This window comes from Anastrepha obliqua, chromosome 2, assembly GCF_027943255.1.
Source record: "Anastrepha obliqua isolate idAnaObli1 chromosome 2, idAnaObli1_1.0, whole genome shotgun sequence".
Classification (NCBI taxonomy): Eukaryota; Metazoa; Arthropoda; class Insecta; order Diptera; family Tephritidae; genus Anastrepha; species Anastrepha obliqua.
The window spans coordinates 95,727,985-95,751,805 of NC_072893.1; the positions used below are offsets into that span (position 1 = coordinate 95,727,985).

At 41.0% G+C, this 23,821-nt stretch overlaps 1 protein-coding gene across 1 annotated transcript; it reads right to left on the reverse strand.

Annotated features, from left to right (window-relative positions):
- Nucleotides 1-6,557: 6,557 nt before the first annotated feature.
- On the reverse strand, nucleotides 6,558-7,619 carry LOC129238278 (uncharacterized). Its single transcript, XM_054873317.1, has one exon. It carries the CDS (start codon nucleotides 7,617-7,619, stop codon nucleotides 6,558-6,560), a length of 1,062 nt encoding a protein of 353 aa, XP_054729292.1.
- Nucleotides 7,620-23,821: the final 16,202 nt, after the last annotated feature.

The window sequence follows — 23,821 nt, forward strand, 5'->3', positions numbered from 1 at the left end:
AGAAATATTGTTGGAAATAATTTCTTTTTTATCATTTTTTCATGGCACTTGATTTTCGAATATGATATGCGGCATATGTCCGCCGCGACTATGAGTTGCATGCTCCATTCGACAGTATAATTTTTAACTATATAAAGTGTGTTTTTTTAGAGGTTAGGTTTTTAAATTGGCACTACTTTTTTCGTAGATGGTCTTTTTGACAGCTGTCACTTGATTTATGCTCAGTTTGGTTTGCCATTTCATAATGAATAGACTTACACCTGAACAACGTTTGCAAATCGTGCAAATTTATTACGAAAATAATGGTTCGGTTCGCGCGACGCATCGCGCGCTGCGTCCAATATTCGGTCGACATAATCATCCATCAGAGTCACTAATTCGATTAGGCATGGATCGGTTTCGCACCACGTTTGCTCTAGTGGATAATACGCAACCTCAGAGACGTCGTACAGTGCGCACCGAAGACGCTATTGCTGCTGTGGAGCAGAGTATCGAAGAAGACCCGAATGAGTCCATCCGCCATCGCGCGCAGCAATTGGAGATGTGCCCATCCACTTTATGGAAGATTTTGCGGAAGGATCTTGGTTTGCGGGCTTACAAAATCCAACTCGTGCAAGAATTGAAGCCGAACGACCATCAAGCGCGTCGCACGTTCGGTAAATGGGGCCAAAACGAGATGGCCACCGATCCCGATTTTCACAAGAAAATTTTGTTCAGCGATGAAGCTCACTTTTGGTTGATTGGGTATGTCAATAAGCAAAATTGTCGCATTTGGAGTGAACATAATCCACAAGCCATTGCTGAGACGCCGTTACATCCTCAAAAAGTCACTGTTTGGTGTGCTCTATGGGCAGAGGGAATCATTGGTCCATATTTCTTTAAAAATGAAGCCGGCCATAATGTTACAGTCAATGGACGCGCTATAGAGCCATGATTAATGACTTTTTCGTGCCTGAATTGGACGATGCTGATGTGGACGACCTTTGGTTCCAACAAGACGGCGCTACATGCCATACAGCCAACGCAACAATCGATTTATTGAAGGAAACTTTTGTTGAGCGCATTATCTCGCGCCGTGGACCTGTGGCGTGGCCTCCAAGATCGTGCGATATAACACCGCTGGACTATTTCTTGTGGGGCTATGTGAAGTCGCTTGTCTACGCAGATAAGCCCGAGACGATTGACGTCTTGGAAGAGAATATTCGGCGCGTTATTGCTGACATACGGCCCCAATTGCTGCAAAAAGTGGTCGAAAATTGGGCCTCTCGGCTGGAATTTATTCGAGCCAGCCGCGGCGGCCACTTGCCCGAAATCATTTTTAAAACATAATGGCAAACCCTTATCTTTATAATAAAGCTAAATTCTTGGTCATAACATTAAATTATATACGTTTTATTTCATCTTGAAAACCTAACCTCTAAAAAAACACCCTTTTCTTTTTCCAATAAATCTTTGCATATCGCGTCAATGGTGTTTTGAATATTGCAATAAATCGATTGTTATACGCGCTGTATGGCAAGTTGCGCTATTTTGTTGGAATCAAATGTCATCGATGTTTAGCTGATGGTATGTGGATACAAAAATTTAGTCAGATAGCGCTCGCCATTCCCAATTACGGCAGTTCCTCCCTCATTTCTAAAGTTCTATGAACTACGCGGACATATTTATTTTTTTTAAAGTAAATTTCGACAATTTGGAAGTGTTGTTTTGGCATTAAACGATTCATGATGGCTTACCAAATCTTACCGAAGAGAAATGTCAACACAGTTTGCCATTCTCAGCTGTCAAAAAATAGTTATCGATAAGGATAGTTCTCGTGCAGCTCAAAGAACACCCTATATGTAATTAAATCGTCCACATATCACATCGGAATTTGCTGTGTTTAAATTATGGCAGTGCACTCGATTGCAATTACTTTTTGCTAAGTAGTTTTCTTTGGTGTAAAATAATGAAGTGATGGTAATTGTTGTTTAAGCTCCTGCTGCTGCTACTGTTACAACTGCTCGTACAAGAATGCTTTCTAATTAATTGATGGACTTGTGCATATATTCCTGAAAACCTTCTAGGCCACGCTGCTTCTCAAACTTGTGGTGTTTTAATTGGGTGTTGTACGTTTGATCGATGATTTATATGAAAATTAATTCATGGTAGAAATGCACCAGGGAGTTTGCAAATGATTGGCGAAGGTGACCTCTGTGTAGTGTCCGTAGTAGGAATACTTTAGTGGGATTAAAAGGGTATTTTTTTCCTTCACAATAGAAATTCAGACCTGTGTAAGCGAGCTAAAAAAATGATAATAGCTTTTATTTGTAGAAAATCAGTTTACAGCTTAGTGTATTTTTATCTGCTAGAAATACTTCCACTTCACACCTGTGCTGGATGAGCCCATTGGCATTCCAAATTGCAAGCAGAAGCGGCCTATTCATTTTGGAACATTCGGGAGCATGGCTGTAAGCAGGTTGAGTACAGTACCCATCTGTTCAACTAGAGTTCTGACCATTTTTTTCAGTTCTTCTATTTCATTATTGTTTTCTTTCTGAACAGTACCTTTTTCAATAGTTGGTTGTGGTTTTTCTTGTGTTCGATTATTGATTTTTAGAGCTTCCGCAAAGGACAGCGTGTTTTTTGTTATTGCGGGTTGTGAGATTTTAGAGTTAGGCGCAACATTTGGCAGCTCTTTTTTTCGCAGCGTTGGGTACGCTTTTCGTTGCAGGTCTTTGTAAATAACGGGTGATTTTTTAGCTATTATCTTTTTAAACAGTTGGTTTGGTTGGTTGGCTGACGCACGTTTCGTGTATTGTTTCACTGTCAAACATCTTCAGTTTGGTCTATAATTTAACCATGGTTGGTTGGTTGGTTGGTTAAAGTGGTGATTCTTCCAGAATCCAACTAGCGCTTTCGCGCCATTTTGTTGCCACATCCTCGTTGCCAACTTGTTTAACGGTTTTTTACAGCATAACTATATCCAGTCTGTGCGGTTAAGGAACCTTATTAGGTTGTTAACGTCGACGCCAGATAGTTGCTCGAGATTCTCGAACAGCGGTTGGCCCAGGGTTAACAGTCTGTCCTTCCATAGGGCAGGGCATTCACAGAGGAAATGGAAGATTGTCTCCTTTTTCTCCGGTTGTTTGCAACTGTGACAGTATGTATTGTGAGGGATACCCATTTTGGCTGCTTGTTCTCCGATAGACCAAAAGCCAGTTATGACCGCCGTTAGTCTCCAGGCATCCCGTCGTTTCATTCTTATTAATGCCGACGATTGCTTGAGGTTGTAGGTGGGCCATAACGTTCTGCTAATATTGCATTTCGTCTGGACTTTCCACCTACAGTCAGCGATTCGGAGGTATTTTTGGGAAATTGTGCTCTTGACTGCACCTAATGGTGTGAGTACCAATTCTGCAAGAGCATTATTCATGGCAGATCCCCCTCTTGCCAGTTCATCTGCTTTTTCGTTACCTTCAATGTTCCGATGTCCCGGGACCCAGATTAAGGTAACTTTATGGTTTTCACTCAAGATGGTGAGGCTATTCCTACTTTGTTCCACCACTTTGGAGGTTGTTGTGGCCGAACCCAGTGCCTGGATTGCAGCTTGGCTATCCGAGAGAATAGCGATATTACCCTTAAAAGAGAAATCTGCGATTAGTAACCTGCAAGCTTCCCCAATCGCCAGTACTTCCGCCTGGAAGACACTGCTGGTATTAGGGAGCCGCACAGATTTCTCAATTTTAAGTCTGTAAGAATATATACCAGCTCCAACACCGCAGCCCATTTTACTTCCATCCGTATAGACTGTAGTGTCGAAGTTGTTTAGAGAGAATCCCTTATTCCATTCTTCCTTAGTTGGAAAGAGAGTGGCAAAATTCCTATTGAAAGTTACCGTCGGGACGATGTAGTCAGTTCTCACCGAGATTAACTGAGTTTGTCGCAATAATAGACTAGCATGACCATAAGTTTTTTCTCTCCAGCGACCCGCTTCGTTTAACCTAAATGCACTCATGGTTGCCGTCTTCTTAATATGTAGGTCTATTGGAATAACGTGGGTCAGTACATTGAGAGCCTCTCTAGGACATGATCTGATTGCACCGACCGTTATTGCACATGCTGATCTTTGTATTCTGCCGAGTAGTTTGGTATTGTACTCTCTCCCTAGAGCCTTTCACCAAACTACCGAACCATACGATAGAATAGGTCGTATAACCGTCTTATACAGCCATAATGTATGCTTAGGCTGAAGACCCCATCTTCTTCCAAGCATACGTTTACAGGCATATAAAGCAATTTCTGCCTTCCTTACCCGTTCTTCAACATTTAATTTCCAGCTTAGTTTGGAGTCCAGAATTACCCCTAAGTACTTTGCGCTGGGTGATAGTGAGAGAGTTTGTCCGTTAATATTTGGTAAGGTAAAAGGTGGTACCTTATATCTGGTGGTGAAAAGCATAAGCTCTGTTTTACGTGGGTTTAAACCTAGGCCACAGCCTGTGGCCCAAGAGTTAAGCTCGCCTAATGCCCTCTGGATGATCCCACTGATCGTATTAGGACACAGTCCTGACGCCATTAACACCACATCATCAGCGTACGCCACCGCTTTTACCCCACCTCTATTAAGTTTTATTAAGATTTTGCTAATAACTCATAACCAGAGAAGTGGAGACAGTACTCCCCCCTGTGGGGTGCCTCTGTGGACCTTCTTGGTTATACTGATATTGCCCATATTAGCTTTGATGATCCTGGTTTTTAGCATAGAGATGACCCAATTACTGATGCAATTGTCCACCTCTAAGTCTATCAACGCCCGTTGGATCGCATCTGTACTAACATTGTTAAAGGCGCCTTCTATGTCCAAGAATGCCGCCATGGTATAATGTTTGTTCTCTAGAGAGCCCTCTATTATTCGGATTACCTCGTGAAGCGCTGTCTCCGTAGATTTGCCTTTAAGGTATGCGTGTTGTGCAGTAGATATACCAGAGCTCTCCAAAGAGCTTCTAAGATATATATCCAAAAGTCTTTCAAAGGTTTTTAACAGGAAAGACGAAAGACTGATTGGCCTATAGTCCTTCGCTGATTCATGTCCCCTCCTGCCTATTTTTGGAATGAAGACGACCTTGACTAGTTTCCAACTATCTGGAATATGACCTAGGTTTAAACACGCTTTAAAAATTTCCTCTAGCCATGGTAGGATACAGTCCAAGGTTTCCTGTAACATCTTTGAGATGATCCCATCTGGCCCCGGAGATTTAAAAGGTGAAAAAGATTTAATTGCCCATGCAACTTTCTCCTTTGTAATTATTTCTTTTGCGAGGTGCTGTGGATTATATTGGCTCCGCCTAATACTTCCCCTCCCACTTTCGTGGACGCTGCACCCCGGGAAATGCGTGTTTAGCAGAAGTTCTAGGGATTCCTCTGTCGTAGCTGTCCAAGTACATCAGGTTTCTTGACCCAAGAAGCCATTGAATGATCTTTGGACAGAACACGGCTAAGCCTGGCAGAATCCCTGGTGGATTCGATTGACGAACAGAATTCGCTCCAGCTCTCTTTCTTGGTGGCCCTAATTGCCTTCTTGTACTGTCTCCGACTCTCTTTGTACAATTGCCAATTTCCTGTCGAGTAGCTGAGGTTAAACGTTGATCTGGATTTTTCCCTTAGTTTTGAGAGCTCACTGCTCCACCAAGGGGGATGGGATTTTTTACTAAATTTTATGGGGCAGGACGTTTTGTAGGCCCTACTAAATGCCTTCTCCAGTGTTGTGACCCTACTCTCAAGGCTTTCGGTGAGAGTGATTTTGTGGATGGGAATCTCTCCTATCCTTTTATTGACTATATTTCTGAACCTTTTCCAGTTGGTTCTTAATGGATTTCTATACGGTAAGGGCGGATCAACATTAAGATCCAGATCGTACAGGATCCAGCTGTGATCCGAAAAAGACCTTTTATCAGAGACCCTCCAATTGTCTAACCTTACTGAGCTGCTTTCAGACATAAGGGTAACATCGATCACTTCCTCCCATCCCCTGAAGTACTCCGTACTCGGAAAGGTGAAAGTGGGAGTGTTACCCCTGTTACATACCGACAAGTTAGTGTTAATTATGAAATCATAAAGAGACTCACCTCGGTCGTTTGTTTCGGAGCTTCCCCATAGGGCATGCCTTGCATTGGCATCGCATCCGAGAAGCAGGGTTTTGTTCGGGTTTTCCTGCACAAGTTTACGAGCCTCCTCAGGCGGTGCTGGTCTTTCGTGTGCCATGTATATAGAGGCAAGCGTTATTCTGACTCCGTCAGTGGCTTCCACCTCAACAGCCGTCACATCCTGTGAACTATATAATGGAATTAAAAATGTGTTTAAATGTTTTTTAGCTACAATACATGTTCTGGGATTACCTTCTATCCGTTTATAGTAGATATTGTAGGTTTTCCCAGTGAACCCTTTCACCTCGGTGCTCCGCACCCAGGGTTCCTGAATTAGTGCGATGTCCACGTCCTCCTCCGCCAGGAGAACGGTTAGGTTGTCCGTTGCACACCGTGAGTGCTGCAGATTAATTTGGACAACCTTTAAACCCATGTTTATTGGTTTCCTTTTTCGGACTCGGTGTCATCTAGCTGCATGCCAGTCAGCAGTTCGTTGGCACCATCGACCTCATCCTGCTCCTCTTCCGGGTTTGCAGAACGGAATATCTTCAGCTGGGTCTTCCTGATCCCAAACTGAAGTTTGTTTCCCACTTTCTCTAGTGGTTCCAGACTCTCTTCTGTAATTAGAAGGAGGAATGACCTGCTGTGCCTTTGCGGAGCCTCCGCTTTGATGATCGACCAATCGGTCATCGGCACCGAGCGATTATGCGCCTGAAGGCAGGGGATTAGTTGATTGGCATCAAACTCCATGTTTGGTACCCAGATGCGAGCCCTCGGCCTTCGTGGAATCTCGCTAGCCGGAATTAGCTTGAGTTTCAAGCCTTCCCAGCTGTTCTGGATTTTACCAATCACGTTAGTCAAGAAATGCAATGAGAATTGGTCATCGCATTTAATGACTCGGTAACCGCGGACTACCTCCACCGAGTTGAAACCTGGTGTTTGGCCCTCCGGGTTCGCCATGACATGGTCAACGACTATGCGAGACAACCGTGCCTCAATCTCTGACCATTTGTCAAGCACTGGTTTCCCGCGGTTAGAGGTTTCGTCTACCAATGCCATTTGGAGATGGTCCCGTGCCACCTCACTAAATCGCTTGATAGGTTTGGAGGCAACTGCACCCTGATCCGATATCTTGTGCTTTTTTGTTACCTTCCCAGTCTCGTCATGCGAGCGGTTTCGTTTTTTGGCATTTGTCCTGTTGGCGGCTTGGAATGCCAAGTATTCATCAACCACCTTTTGACATCTTGCCTTGTCGGTCTCATCTTTGGGATGCACTTTACCTTCGGTCTCGTTTTTCCGAATCCTGCCAAGGATAGCGAGAGACCTCTGGTAAAGTTTATACCTCGAGGGACCTTTATTACCACGCTTTTGCCCCATGGCTTGAGCGGATGTTGTTGGTTGATTTATAGTTGTTGGCGTACTGTGGCCCACAGCTTTGCCCTCAACTGTTTCTTTGCTGGAGGCCAAGAGCTCATCCTCTGAGGGTGACCCCGTCATCCTCAGTTCGTCTTTGCTTGTACGTCTTGTCCAATTGTCTGACTGTTTTTTAAGTGCGTCCGTCGCTTCCTCCTGTCTGTCTGTTTGTTTGTCCTGTAGTTCTGTCCGCGTGTTTGGTTTTTTATCAGTCCGTACTGTCGATGCGTTGGTATGTTTTACCTCATTTTGTCCGTTTGTTCCGTATTTGTTTTCCCGCCATCCGAATTTTTAGGTTTTTGTGGTTTCATTACATCTGGTTCGTACGGTCACCTGCCCCGCCAAGGGAGCTGCGCATGTCGCCATGCGCGGTGACCAAAGAGGATAAAGGGGAAATATCCGGTCGACCATGGCAGCGCCCCATACCATGGCAAGGCCACCGTTACAACCTGAGGCGGTCTCATATCAGGAGGGCTCCGTACGAAGACAGCCTTATTTAGTCCCCCGGCTGCCAAACCCACCCAATAGGCACGGATCGCATCACACCTTGGGTTGAGGGAGTTTTTTTTAACGAAGTTTACGTCTTCGACCTGTGTGGTTCGCGGGAAACCTAACCATGAGTCGTCTTACAAACGAACAATGCTTGCAAATCATTGAATTTTATTATAAAAATACGTGTTCTGTTAAGAAAGTTTAAGATCCACTTTTTTATCGAAAAATTGTGTTCAGCGACGAAGCTAATTTTTGAATCAATGGGTACGTAAATAAGCTGAATTGTCGATTTTGGAGTGAAGATCAGCCAGATGAATTGCAAAAGCTACCAATGTATCCAGAAAAGGTCACAGTTTGGTGCGGTTTATGGGCTAGAGGTATCATTGGACCATACTTCTTCAAAGATGCTGCGAATCGTAACGTAACAGTGAATGGTGAGCGCTATCGTGAAATGATATCAAACTTTTTTTTGCCCATATTGCAAGAGCTTGACTTGCATGACATGTGATTTCAGCAAGACGGTGCCACATGCCACATGCCACACAGCACGCGTAACAATGGACTTGTTGAGAGGCGAGTTCGGTGAACATTTTATTTCACGTTCGGGACATGTCAATTGGCCACCCAGATCGTGCGATATTACACCTTTAGATTATTTTTTGTGGGGCTATGTTAAAGCTCATGTCTATTCAGACAAGCCTGCTTCAATTAACGCATTGGAAGACAACATTAAAGCATTTATATGTGAGATACCGGCCGAAACATTGGAAAGAGTATGCCAAAATTGGACTAAGCGGATGGACCATTTGAAGTGCAGTCGCGGTCAACATTTGCATGAAATAATATTCAAACCTTAAATTATATGGACTGTACTATCGATTTTAATAAAAATTTCATGAATTTTTCTGAATTGTGTGTGTTTTTTTGAAAAACTTTCCTATAGCTCTTAAAAAATCACCCTTATGTACAACCCTTGTAATTTCCGGGATGGTTACCATCACATAGCACGCATTTAACGTCCTTTGAAATATCCCTTTTTGGACAGTCAACGGTTAAGTGATTGCCAACGCATTTCACGCATCTTGGACTACGATTGCAAAAGTGCATTGTATGCCCGTAGCGTTGACATCTTGTGCATTGTGGAATTTCGCGCCGTTTTCTTGGTGCTTCAAATTTAATTTTTGTATGAAGCAGATTATCACTGGCATAGGTAGGTAGGTTTGGCAGCCGCATCGCACATAGAGACAACGATGCCACTTAGACCACGGAATGGGTCCGTTGTGAGCCGCGGGGGCTGGGCTACATTTCCCTTTCCATATTGAACCATCCTGAGCTTTTGACAAAGCGTAAAAGGTTGTTGATACCTAAGATGTATAGATTATCTGTATTCGTTAAGAAGTAGGATTTTAAAAATCGGTTTCTGCTTCTGGCTAGAGCCGGGCATGTGCAAAAGAGGTGTTGAATTGTTTCCAATTCCTCCTCATTTCTGCAGCTACGACAGAAATCATGCGTGTATACGCCTAATCTCCTTGCATGATTTCCTATGAGACAATGTCCTGTGAGGGCCCCTACTAAGGTCCTGATTTCAAGTCTACTCAGTTTTATAATACTCTTGGACAGACGTAAATTTAGCCTTGGCTATGTTTGCCTAGCAATTTCGCAGGTGTTAGCGCTAATCCATCTCTGATTTGCAGAATTGATTAGTGCGTCCTTAATGAGAAGCTTACAAGTTGCGAGAGGTATCTCCATAAAATTACTTATGTCTGGCATACAGGTACCTTCTCTTGCAAGTTGGTCTGCCCTACAGTTCCCTGGTATATCTCTGTGGCCTGGGACCCAGCATAAGATTATACGATATTGTTTGGCCATCTCATTTAGAGATTGGCGACAACGTAAGACACTCCTTGATGTTGTTTGGAATGTATCCAGCTTGGCTGTCTGATAAAATGCAGATATCCGTTGATGATATTCTGTTTATCTTTAACCATTTTAAGGCTTCATGAATAGCGTTTATTTCCGCTTGAAAAACGCTACAGTGATCCGGTAATTTAAAGGATTCACTAATAGAAAGCTCTTCGCAAAATAACCCTGATCCTACACCGGTGTCCATTTTAGATCCGTCCGAGTAGATCTTAACGGGTGTGTTGGATCTTCTTCAAGCCATTCCAGTCTAGAAGGGATTTTCATTAGCAAATTCCTTTTGAAGCAAAGAATGGGAGTGTGATAATCACAGTCACTGGGTATATCCGTGTAGGAGTCTAAAATGGTTGAATGTCCATGTGTGGCAGTTCTCCATTGTGAGCTCGCTTTGAGCCTTAAAGCGGCGCAGGCCGCTGAGTATTTGCAGAAGAGATCTAGGGGTGGCAGGTGTAGCATGATGTCCAAAGCCATGGATGGCGTGGTTTTCATGGCGCCACATATTGCTAGTTCCGCTGATCTCTGCACCTTATTCAATAAATTAGAATAGGTTTGTTTCTGCATAGCACACCACCAGACAACATTTCCATATAGAAGAATGGGTCTGACGACAGCAGTGTAGAGCCAATGAGCAACCTTAGGTTTAATTTCCCAGGTCTTACCTAAAGCTCTCTTACAGGCATAAAAAGCTAGGTTCGCTTTCCTGACTCTTTCTAGGTTTCCTAGGGAACAATATGAGTTGTGGTTTGTCTGGGTTGACTCCTAGACTACACTTTCCTGCCCACCTAGAAAGTATATCTAGAGCATTTTTAGCAAATTTACCAGAGACAGCAATAACAACATCATCGGCGTAAGCTATCACCTTACAGCCCACCGATTCCAGTATTAACAGAAGTTTATTTACAACTGCGTTCCATAAAAACAGTGAGAGGACTCCACCTTGCGGTGTACCTCTACTTACCAATCTCCTGAGCACCGATTTAGCATTTTGCCAATGAAGCCTACCAATAAGTGAAATTCTATTAACCTCTGCAAAGTTTTCAATAGGAAGGAGGAAAGAGATATCGGTCTTAAGTCTTTTGGATGGGTATGTGAGTTTCTACCAGCTTTTGAAAACAAATTTGACTTGTCTCCATTTAAGCGGTATATGACCGTAGAGAAAGCAACCTTTGAAGATTGCTAGTAGCCCGTGTGATAGATATCCGGCGGCCTTTTGCAGTTCCACCGGGTAGGTACCATCTGTGCCCGGTGATTTAAAAGGTTTGAAACTTTCAATCGCCCATAAGAGCCGATCGTCAGATATAGCATCTATTCTGACTTCAAGACAGTGTACTGTATCTTCCATGTCGTGCCCAGTAATGTCTGAGCAGCCTGGGAAATGAGTGTCGAGTAAAAGTTCTAGAGACTCTTTACTGGTTGTAGTGAAAGTACCATCACTTTTCTGTAGCAGTTCCCAATTTTGAGAGCTTCCCGCTAAAATCTTACGAAGTCTGGGGGCGTCAGTTGCCCCCTCAACCTCTTCACAAAAGGATTTCCAAGATTGCCTTTGGGCATTTCTGATTTCCTTCTTGTAGATTCTTAAAGCATCTTTATAGCCTTTCCAATCTTCATCGAGACGTGTTTTCTTTGCCTCATTAAAAGCGCTTCTGCTTGTTTTTTGAAGCTTGCTTAGTTCAACCGTCCACCACTTAGGCTTGGGTTTACCCCTCAGTCTTCTTATGGGACAGGCTTCCGTCAAGGCAGCATTCATGTTGTAGGTAATCTTGTCAACCAAATTTTCTGGTCCTTCTATGCTTTGTGGTACCACAGATGGACATGTTCCTAGGGTAACCCCGATACAATCTACATACTTTTCCAGTCTGTTTTTCCTGATGTTTCTACCAGGCTTAGGTTTCGGTAGATTTTTACTAACCTCAAACGAGATATATATATCTATGATCAGAGAAGGAATGTTCTTCCAAAACTTTCCAGTTCCTAATTCTGTTAATAACGGAGTCAAAAGCAAAAGTAGCGTCTAACACTTCCTGTCTATTACTAATGATAAAAGTAGGTTTATTACCTTTATTGCAAATCTGTAGTTTAGTTCCTATCAGATAATCAAAGAGACACTCACATCTAGCGTTAGTATCAGTACTGCCCCATATCTCGTGATGCGCATTTACATCCGCACCAATAATTAGCTTTGCGCTAAGCTTCTGCGCCTGCGCTACCAGATCTTTGAATATTAATCTCGGTAGCTCCTCGTGGTCATGTGCGAGGTAACAGGAAGATAGCCACATCCGTTCATTTCCCGACTCCAGGCTAATGGTCAATTGATCGGTGTCGCTGTAATTAGAGAGCATGAAAGCATTTATCCCTTTTCTTATTAGTACGCACGCTCTAGGATTACCTTTGTTGCGAACATACATCAGTTTATATTTTTGAGTCCTTAGTCCGCACACAATATCACTGGAATATAACTCTTTATTTTTGTTGCCTGCTTTGAGGCTCATGTAGAACATTGGAAGCGGTTTTTTTGTTTTCCATTGACGCATATTGCAAATATTTACCACTTGGTGACCGAGGCTTTCTATTGCTTCACGAATGTCGTCTGTAGGTGTCGATGAATGTATACCTTTAAGAACTACATATATTGAAGTTATGTGGTTTTAATTTATATGTATGGAGCTCAGTTTCTTTTCCGCTGGGGCCGCAGTTATTGCAGTGTATTGTTTTGCTGACTGTGGTTGGGTTTTAACTTCGCTTCATCCAGTAACTTTTAATACGAAGCCATCTACGGCTACATTTAAGAGTAGTTCTTGAAGTGGCTGGATGTTGCTCAATCCAGATACAAATATTGGTGGGTGCCTAGGTTCCTTGCGCATTCATTTCCTCTCGGTCGAGTACTGCGAATCGATTTGAGTTGCTTGCAGAAGGCGTTGCTGGCCAGTATTTGCCATTCTTTGATTGTTTTGTTTTATTAGGTGTATATTTACCTGGACTAGATCTCCCGCGCTTCGCAGGCGTAGCATCTTTATTCATGTGTTTTATGTTTTTTGTGATGCCTTTAAGAGAGGTGAATTTATCGTTGGTGTTGGTGACACACACTGAGAGCTCCAAGATTCTTTTTGTCTGCATGTTTGATCGCTTGTTTGCGCATACTTTTGTTTGTTTGGCGACTAAGCTGCGTACATGCCTTTTTAAGTTTAAAGTAGTGTGTAAAGTAAATTTACGTTTTACAACACTGCTTTCGAATGTAAGCTGCTTTTCAGCAACGTGAAACAGCTGTAGTGTTAAATTTGTTTGTGAGTTCACTTTCCCTATTAGTTTTTCGAGTATTTTTGGCTATAATAAAACGAACGAAAAAATGTCGTGATTATTTATTATTTCGATCAAAATTTGGCAAATTTGCCCTCACAGCGCTATGGAGATAGCTGGTTTTTGCGACCCGATAGCAGCTGCGAGAGCTGCTAATTTTTGTGGAGTTTTTCGCTTTTGGCGCGCCCGCGCTGCGTGCTTCTTTTAAATTCTTCCCGGAGTCACTTCACACACGTCCGCTCGGTAAGAAACGTTAATTATTATGAGTAAATAAAATTAAATTTTTAAAATCTAGAATTCTAGTTCAGTTAAAATTTAACACGCAAATAAGCATGAATGTTCAAACAATATTATAAAAATAGTAAAATTTTAATTAAATAAAGATACTGGGAATGAGGTTGAAGCTGTAAAATTTAATATCGAATATCTCGAAAACGGTTAAGTTGTGCACATCATGTCTTATGACTAAATTAATCATGAATGACCTAAATAATAGTGTCCTTAAGCATCTAGGACGAATTTACCCTCTATAAGCATATCTTATGTATAAAACTCGTATTTTGAGAACAATTTTTTTACAGGTACTTTAGATCACGTTTGGCCATGGGTTTAAAATGCCGTACCGGATGACAACCGTTAGAGAAATGTAAGCAGTATAAAGTAAAAATAGATGAGGAAATATTGATAGCGTCTATATGTGACAGAAAAAATATCTTTTACATTCCTCATGAACATAAATGGAAATCAGTTAGTTATCTACTCTTTTACAAGCCCAACAAAAAGAGAAGAGTCCGGGTGCTGTTGTCTTACGAACCCACCCCAGCTATATTGAAAGATGCCGGGAAGAAATTTATTGACGACCTGATTTCAATTAGAGCTCTCGGCTCGTGTTCAACTTTCGGTTCTAAACTTGCGTTGGACTGCCCCCGAACTCTAAATACAGTATATGACAACAGAACATACTCGATTTCACATGGGTCTCGTATCACAGGAACATAAAGGGAAATTGCATGGCAGGCAAGTTTGTTAAGGATGGCAATTGTATAAAGTGTGACGAAGTGATTTTTCAAAGTTTCATAGAATCTGAAATTCCATTTCTAGTCAATAATAAAAGTTATAATAACTGGCTCTTACACCCTTTATTTGGGTGCTTCGCGAGCTCCTCCTCCTATGTGTGACGTGCGAGCAGACTTTCTTTCACAAATGGAGAGACCTACAACTTTATACTGCTTTCAAACGACATATTGTTTTTTTTATCAGGATCTTTTTCCTGGCACAAATACACTCGGAGGTTTGCCATTGCTTGCCGAGAGGCGATCGCTATTAGCGAAAACTTTTTCTAATATTTCATATTTCATACCTAGGGTGTCGAACCCGTGCCCTACCGTACCAACCCAATTGGCTGAGCCGGCCGATAAGTCAGCAAACAAAGGATTTAGATACAACAACAAAATTGACGTGGGAGCTACATCCGCGGCATGCTAAACTATTGAAGTTGGAGTAAATAGTCCCTTCCATTTATACGCATGGAAGCAATAATACCTTCACGCACATACCATATTACGAATTAGCCACACAGCAGCCCATAAATTCAGCAAATTTCTCTGCAACAAAGTGTCCACTCGAGCATATTGCATAATTACAAGGCATAAGTGTTTGCGGGAGCGCAGTGGGGAGAAAGAAACACACCTAGGTATGGCTAGGTGCAGCAACGCAGTCACGAAAGCAGTCAGATAACAACAACAATGGTTTTAAAATGGCTTTGCAGCTTTTTAGTAGGCCTTGGTAAACGTGATGTAGGAAGATTACACGCTTTTTTGTTGTACATGCACGCATAACAAGCCTGTGACTGTGTTACTGCCAGTACCATTTGTTTGGTGTCGTTTCAATACTGTTGCTGTTGTATGCTGCTGTTGTTGACAAAATTTATGCGAGAAATTTTAATTTCATGCAACAGCAAATGCGTTTATGCCTTCGTCGTGTCGATGTGGCTCTTTGGTGTCAGAAACAGGCGTAACGACCAATGTACCGGAAGTCAAGTGCCACCCTTGTTGCTATACGATTATATTCCCTTGCAAGCCTCGCGAGTTTTGCACAGATTTATTTTGCTAATGGCAGGGACCACGATTAATTAGCTGCACACAAGGAAGCGCCCTTTTGGTGTAGGCATATCATTCGAAAAGCCATATTCGTAGCATTTCCATCATTTGCAGCAGTCAATGGATCAACAAATCAACGATATGAACTCACAGTAGCATTCATTATGTAGAGTAGCCGATCAAGGTACGCGTATTTCTACTTTTCTCCGCTCCCTTGGGCAAATGGCGTTACTCATACGCCATGCAGCACGCGGTTGAATTTACGATGACAATGAACGCGTTAAATGCGTTTGCAGTGTAAGTGAGTATGGGTATGACAGCAGTTAACACACTCACGAATGCCTTTAATTTACAGCAATGGGAGAGTTTCAGCATTCGTACGCAAGAAGCGCTGGAGGTGTGGTGTGTATACTGCATGTGTGTGTACGTGAGTGTGTGACTTGAATTGTTAAATATGCGTACTACTGACACATTGCATCGAAATCGCTTGTAGCCAAACGGACGGCTGCCGGCCTATGTGTATCATCGGACCGAGGTAAAATTGAATTTTCAATTGCTTGCTTGCTGGCACAATCTGCTTGCTCCACTCTTCACCAATATGCCTGAGCGTATAAGTGTTAATCATATCAGGTGTATTGCTCGGCACGCGGAAGTACGGATCTCTGTCGGACGGCCTTCGCCGACAGCATTTGTCTGTCGCTTTATCCTTTAGGTACCTTCTTGCTGATTCCCTCTCCCTGTTGTCATCTCTATCTCCGTCTCCGTATTTAAATCCTTCGTGTTTGTGTCGCTTGCAATGGCCCAATTCGAAATGATTTATGGAAATTATCGGCGACGCTTTTGCCGCTAAGTGGCAACAGCTATCCACGCACTAGTTTGTATGTATATACTTATACATATGTACATATTCGTGTATGAAATGCAATGTAATCTCTGTATTCTCATGAACGTTTATTGGAAATGGGTGCTTTGCTATTTGCGTATGCAATTCCTGTGCATGTAAGCATGTGATAGTGAGTATGTTTGTTTGGGTATTATGTGTGTACAGACTGCATTCATTTATGCATTTAGTAGGTGCTGGCTTTCAATTGTAACGTTCCTTGCCTGACGCAATTCTTTCCACCGCATCGGCTTCGATATTTTGTGCGTTTAATGAGAAGCCATAAATTTTACCTTCAATATTGTTTTCGGAATATTTTTCCAACTTCAGTAGTAAGCAATTTTCCTTGCGCTTCTGTTGTCTGTGGCAATTCGGATAAGTCCTAGTGTTTTTATAGTAAATTGAAAAAAAAGTGAAGTCACTATTCACTCTTTCCATGGGCATATATCTGCACAAACTTTTGAGCTATCTTTGTCAAAATTATCACATTTCTCATTTATGTGTGGCTTCGCACCCAAAGTGCAAACGTGAGCGAAGCTTGCATTGCGAAAATAATTTAAAAGTAGTTAGAGCTCTGACAAAATACTTTAAGCTCTCCCTACAATTCATAAATTCTGCCTCTCTACCACTCGGCTTGGAATACAATCACATTACCTCAAGTAATTAGAAACCTATCGCCATTTCCTTTGACTTAGACCCCATGGGTCTTTAAATAAATGTAACGTGTGTACAAATGTGCAATGGGATGCTTGTAAAGGGTTACCTGTACAGCGTAGTTTTCCCATCGAGAACAGACTTTATTACTTAATTGGATTCTTAGTCCTCAGAAGAAAGCACAAAAGGTCTTAAGTCAAAGTGCAGATTTCAATGTCATACATCGCATTAGTTCTCAGAGTCACTGGTTAACAAGAAATGTTTTCCACTCTTTTTTTAATAAAAGAGAAAGGTTTCCAAATGATAAACATCTAGCGTTCCTGATTGGAGCATACTAATTTGTTGGCGGCCGCCGTAGCAGAATCGGTTTATGCGTGACTAGTAACGGTCGCCTCTTGGATAGCAATGACAAATCACCGAGTTTATTTCTGCCATGAAAAAGCTTCGCACAAAAAGCCATCTAGCGAGCAGAAGCGGCATAAAAGCCTCCATTTGTGGACGCACACCACAAACTGGAAGAGGAGGAAATTTTGAACATCCTATACAGAATATATGCACCAATTATATCGGATGCTTTTTAATTGCATGAGAACTATCGATATCGATAACTATGGTTTAACGCCAGAACAATGCTTCCAAATTGTAGAAATTTACTTCGAAATAAAATAAATCTTCTCGCAAAATTCATAGAGCACTGGCGACATCATTGGCCTTTATTCCTTTCGAAATGAGGAAGCTGCTGCCGTTACGGTGATCGCCATTCACTATTCGAAATTAAATTATTTACCAGACTACATATAATAAAAAAATGCGTTCCAATTTATATCCAAATATTTCCGTTATGTATTTTAATTCTAAGTTCTCAAGCCCTTAAAAGAACAGCCTATATAAACTTTGTTGTTTTCGAATAGTAGTCGCATCTCCGGTAAATATCCCCAGTAGTAAAAAGGATGCTCATGGAAAACTTTTTGCCTTTCGTGCAGGGTATAACCCTTAGATTTCTCTATTTGCAAGAAATTTTGTTTTGATTATTTGGAAGTTTTTAGCTCTCGATGAAATATGATTATCTCAGAATGGATTGGCTCTCTAGTAAATTTCTGTAATATTTATTAATTTAATGTGTCAGTACAAACATTGCTTTTCCGACATGACGATATAGTTGCTATATATTATTATTATTTATTTAGTAAATTATAATTAAAATTATAAAGTAATATATTTACAGCACTAGCTACCAGGGCTATCGGCTAAGTCAGTACGTGAAATAATTAGTATTACTTATTGTACATATATAATATTATACACTTATATTTATTTGCCTACTATACTTATATACATATTATAATATCTTAAACTAGATGTGCCATGTTCAAAAGTTTTAAAAAGTTGATAATGAGCTTTACGTTGGTTTCTGTTGCATTAGAGAGAATTTCAATTGGGTTTTTATTTCCAAAATATTGCGTGCGTAGATGGGAGATAGCGGTACAACTTAGCTACGTACATTTAGATCAGATTTGTGGCAGAAAGTACGTGAACGTGGTTGAGAATTCTTCAAAAGGTATTCATGTATTAGAAGGCAGTGGCCTAACCTTAGGCGTATAAAACATTTATTCATCCATGTTGATGTCTTTGTTGGTAAGATGATTCCATTCCCATGAAGATTCACTTCTTTGTATTGGTGTTTATAAGTGGACCAATTACATTCTTGCCATGAACCCATAGATTTGGAGAATACATTTTTCATGGATTTTTGTCCGAATGGCATGTGGTAGTGGAGACACAATTTTAAAGCACGTTTTGCTGCCTTGTCGGCATATTCGTTACTTGTAATACCTGCATTACTAGGCACCCACATGAGTTTTACTTTTGGTGACAGACTAATTAGTAGTTGCTGTAAACGGTATAGAGAATCGACAGTAATACGAAATCTTTTTGCAGCTTTAAAAACAGATAGACTGTCAGTGCATATCGCCGTTTTTTGTTGATGCCCTTAGTCACACACAAAGCTGATAATATACCCTGCAGTTCCGCGTCAAATATGGTTGCATAGTTCGGGAGGAGTTCACAGGTGACAGTGCCGCCATTACTGTTTGTTACAGCAAATGAGTCTCCATCATCTTGTTTCGAGCCATCCGTGTATATGAAATTCCAGCCATTCTCTTGCAATGGATTTGCTACGTTATAAATATGTGTGGTAAGTAGAGTTATTCGTTATTTCTTTACGCAGGAGGGCTAATTCATTCACAAACACGTTTCTTTTAAGCGAGTATGTTTAGAGTAGTTACATTTGGAGTTTTAAAATTTATGCGGCTTATGTTAAAGGTCTTACAGCTATGTTTTTTGCAAATATGTAGGTGCTTGCATTTCTCTGTTGAAATGCCAGCACCGAAGTATTCACTCCAACTTCCATTGGCATTTAGAGCGCTATTAAAAGTGTCTTGGATTTTTGTTGTGTTTTTGTGACTGCAAAATATGTCTAAGTCATCGGCATATAGGCAATGCTTTACGCTATGTTGTTGGCTAAGCAATCGACTTACATCATCGAATGCTATCAGAAATAGTGTAACTGAGAGAGGTGACCTCTGGAAGATACCATTCTCTAACGGAAATATTGGTGATAAAGTATTATTATTTTACACTGGAATTTTCTGTTGCTCAGGAAGGACTTAATGAAGTTAAATATCTTCGGGCCAAGCTTCCATTCTTGTAACTTTTTTAATACAAACTGACAACCAATTTTGTCGAAAGCTTTAGTGAAATCAATGGAAAGAATAGAAGTGTGGTTTCTCGAGGATATATTTTTCGATATGAGGTGGTCGAGGAAGAGTAAGACATCTAGAGTGCTTATACCAGGTTTAAATCCAGTTTGAAATGGAGGTATTTCATGTTTCTCCTTTAGAAACCACATTAGCCTTGTCGATATTATCTTTTCCATAGTTTTACTGACACACGAAATAAGGGAAATCGGCCTGTATTTAGCAATTGAGCCAGGATCTTTATTAGGCTTTGCTATTGGAACAACGACAGCTGTTTTAAAGCTTTGGGGAATAATGCTAGATACAGATAGCATTATGTAAAAACTGACATTTTTTATAAATAAATTCGAAAAAAGTCTAACTGGATTAATTGGACTTTTTTGATTATTTTTGACTTTCACTGGTTCCAACGAAATTATATTAATACTTAATTAGATACTATACGGCTTATACAAGTCTTTACTTGGTTGTTTTTTCTCCTTTAATTTAATACAATTGCTCGGCAATCTAGTAAAAGTGAAAGCGTTAAGAGCGGGGAAGACGAGCGAAAATGGAATTTTGTGACGCTTTGCGGAGAACAAAAAACAGGAGAGTTGAATATTTATTTGCAAGCTATTCTGTTGAAGAACTTGAATAAATAAACACCTATATAACTTGCATTGAAATGCATCAGAAAGTTAAATTTTGAATCTTCATCATGGTCGTAGTTGCGACAAGAATAGAAAAGCTGTAAAAAAACATAGATGCACCAAGGAAAATATTTTTAGCCAAATCTATCCATTTCCTGTCTTTCTCTTTCTTAGTTGGCGCAATAACCGCTTATGAGATTTTGGCCGAGTTTAACAAAGCGCGCCAGCCGTTTCTTTCTCTAGATAACCGGCGTCAGTTGGACACACCAAATGAAGCCAAGTCTTTCTCCACCTGATCTTTCCACCGTAGAGGAGGTTTTCCTTTTCCTCTGCTGTTACCAGCTGGTATCGTATCGAATACTTTTAGAGCCGGAGCGTTTGTTTCCATTCGGATAACATGACCCGGCAAACGAAGCCGCTGGATCTTTATTCGCTGCGCTATGTCTATGTCGTCGTGAAACTCATACAGCTTATACTCCTTACCGTCGCCTACGTTTTTCTGCAGAATTTTTCTCTTAAACACTCCATGTGACGCGTCATCGGATGTTGTTATCGTCCAAGCTTCTACGCCATACGTTAGGACGGGCATGATAGTGCTAGTTTTGTTTATCGAGAGAGGACTTTACTACTCAATTGCTTACTTGGCCCAAAGTAGCACTTGTTGGCAAGAAAAACTCTCCGATGAATTTCAAGGCTGGCATTATTTTCGGTGTTAATGTTGGTTCCTAAATAAACGAAGTCTCTTAAAACCTCGAAATCATAACTGTTAACAGTGATGTGGGTGCCGATACGCAAATGCGTGGACTATTTGTTTGATGAAAGGAGGTACCCCGTTTTGTCGTCGTTCACCACCAAACCCATTCGCTTTGCTTCTTTAATTTTGAAAAGGCAGAACGAACAGCGCTATTGTTCGCACAATCTTTTCCAGCATCACGTTGAAGAAGTCACACGACAGCGAGTCAACCTGTCTGAAACCTCGTTTGGTACCAAACGGCTCGGAGAGGTCCTTCCCAATTCTGACGGCGCTACTGGTATCGAGCAATGCCATTTTGCATAGCCGTATTGGTTTTGTGGGGATACCAAATTCAGACATCGCGGCATATAGGCAACTCCTTTTCTTGCGGTCGAAAGCAAGACTTGACGTATTGTGAATATCTGGTCGATTTTAGACTTTCCAGGTCTAAATCCACACTAAGAAGGCCTAACAGTTGTTTAGAATGTAGGTTGGCTTCAGCCTTTCACAATACGCTTGCTTGGACTTTATACGCGATATTTAGAAGACTAATCTGGCGCTAATTGGCACAGCTTGCAGAATCACCCTTCTATAAGTTTTCTCGCATAATGTTCGATTTTTTGTAAATCCTAGCCTTTGTTGAACAAAACTAATTCTCTAAGATTGTGCGATAGTCCAAATCAGCATCCGCGGCGTCCTTCTTAACAAAATTAAGAACATAAATTTTAATGCCATAATTAAACCGATACCAATCGTAACTGATTTCCTTTATTCATTTGCACACTGTGGTATCAAAGGATGCACTCTACGCTTATTCAAACATTTTTTTCCACGCCCCCTGACGTTTTTTGTTTTTTAACTCTGAATTAGCAGTTGAAGGAGCGCTCACTGGCAGACAACTTCGGAATCATTTACTGTAGTTGGAGCAATTAAGCGAGCAATCAAAACGCATTATTAATTTTATTCCAGTTAAATTTGCCTCTTGAATTGGAGTGAGTTTTAGCGATTTTACGAGTATTTGCCAAAGCCAGTAGCGGGAAATACGGATGTGCGCAAGGACGATTAGTTTGCAATTGCTTGCAACAATCAAGCAAACAGTTAATTAAATTACGAGTGAGTACACATTCACACACATTCATACATACAGCGTAACATACATACATACATAGATGCAAAAGACGAACTGAGCTTTCTGTGCTACTGAATTGTCAAGAGCTATTGATGTGCGGTTGGTTGCTTGCTTCGCTGAATAGAGAACTATTGTTGTTGCTGACGATATGCAGTGGTAGTTGCACATAGTTTAGTGGTGCCATTGCAGCAGTTCATCGATGCAGCGCTTGATATGCTCACTGTTGTTGAAGAGCGAAATAATTCTGTTTTTATGAATGCGCGCACACGATTTATAGCCGTGCCAAGTGGCATACTAACGCACGCGCACAACAACACTCACACTTAGTTCAAGTGAAAAGGGCTTGGTGGCAAAGTGGCATAAAGGCGGTATATTGAACGGATGTGCAGTAGTTGTTATTGCGCTGCATATGGCACATGGAGATCCAACTATAGTAATAATTCGCCTTAAAACGCACACATTTTGTCCTTTTTGCGCTTAACTTAACTACAATTTGCCTTCTTTCTTGCATTTTTTATTTAGTAAAATATTTGTAGATTCTGCTCTATCAGCATTATGTGGCAAATGCCACTTTGGCACGCTTGTACTGTACCACATAGGCCAACTAATATCCTAGTAATACCTTGAGTAGGACACACTTGCGACCGTAGCTTGAAGCTCAAGCGGCGCGTTTTGCGTCAATGCACCTCGGCAGCTGATGGAGGAGCATTAAGTGGCTGGCATAGCAGAAGATTCAAATTTATGCATTTACCACACCTATGCATACATTTATTATATCCTTATGTATGTATGTATTTGTGTACTGCAGTTGGCAAAAATTATGCTGCAACGCACGCACAAATGCAGTCATAAAGAATACAACAACAAATAGCATTATCAGCATAAGCAGATTATGATTCCACACTATGACAAGCTGACTTCAAAGCACAAATGAAGGCAACAGTCGCAAGTGGTGCTTGAAAGGTTTGCGGTGAGGTCAACAACATGGGCACGGTTGAGTGCTTTTGGGGGAGGTGAGCGCACGAGCTTATTAAAACTATACGAGGGTATTATATTTTGCAGCGTGAATTTTTCAAAAATAAAACAATAAAAAGGTATTAGGAGAGACACTGCTGTGCTAATAAAATGAGTTTTGGTAGGGATTAAAAAAGAAGACAAATATGGTTTCTTATAAAAAAATGCGTTAAAGTAGATAAAAAAAAACATAAAGAGGTGTAGATTTCATCAAACTTCCTCAAACTTTCTTCGAGTTCTAAACAAATTATAAACAAAGCCCTAAATAAAGTTAAAATAGAGATAAGATTAGACGAAGTGAGCTTCCAATTTTTACAGTTGGGCCATTGTGGAATCACATTATTGATTCCAGTTCACGTTGTTTCTGATTGCTCTTGTTTTAAATAAGACTGAAGTGCTGGGTTATTCATTGCATAAGCGTACTATTTCAGAAGGGATGTACTGTGAAGACCACACAATAGATTTAAATGCCTATTAAAGACTTATTTACTATTTATTTATTTAGGGTACTTTTTCAACAAAGTGTATTAGGACTGTAAGGTGTGATAATTAAGGGGGGAGCTTGGTTTATAAGGTCAAAAAAATTAATTTTTTTTTTCGTTTTAAGCGATTCCTAATATATTTCAGAATATTCACACAAAGTTACAGAGCCTAATTCTCAATATTTCCGTAGATACATAGCCAAA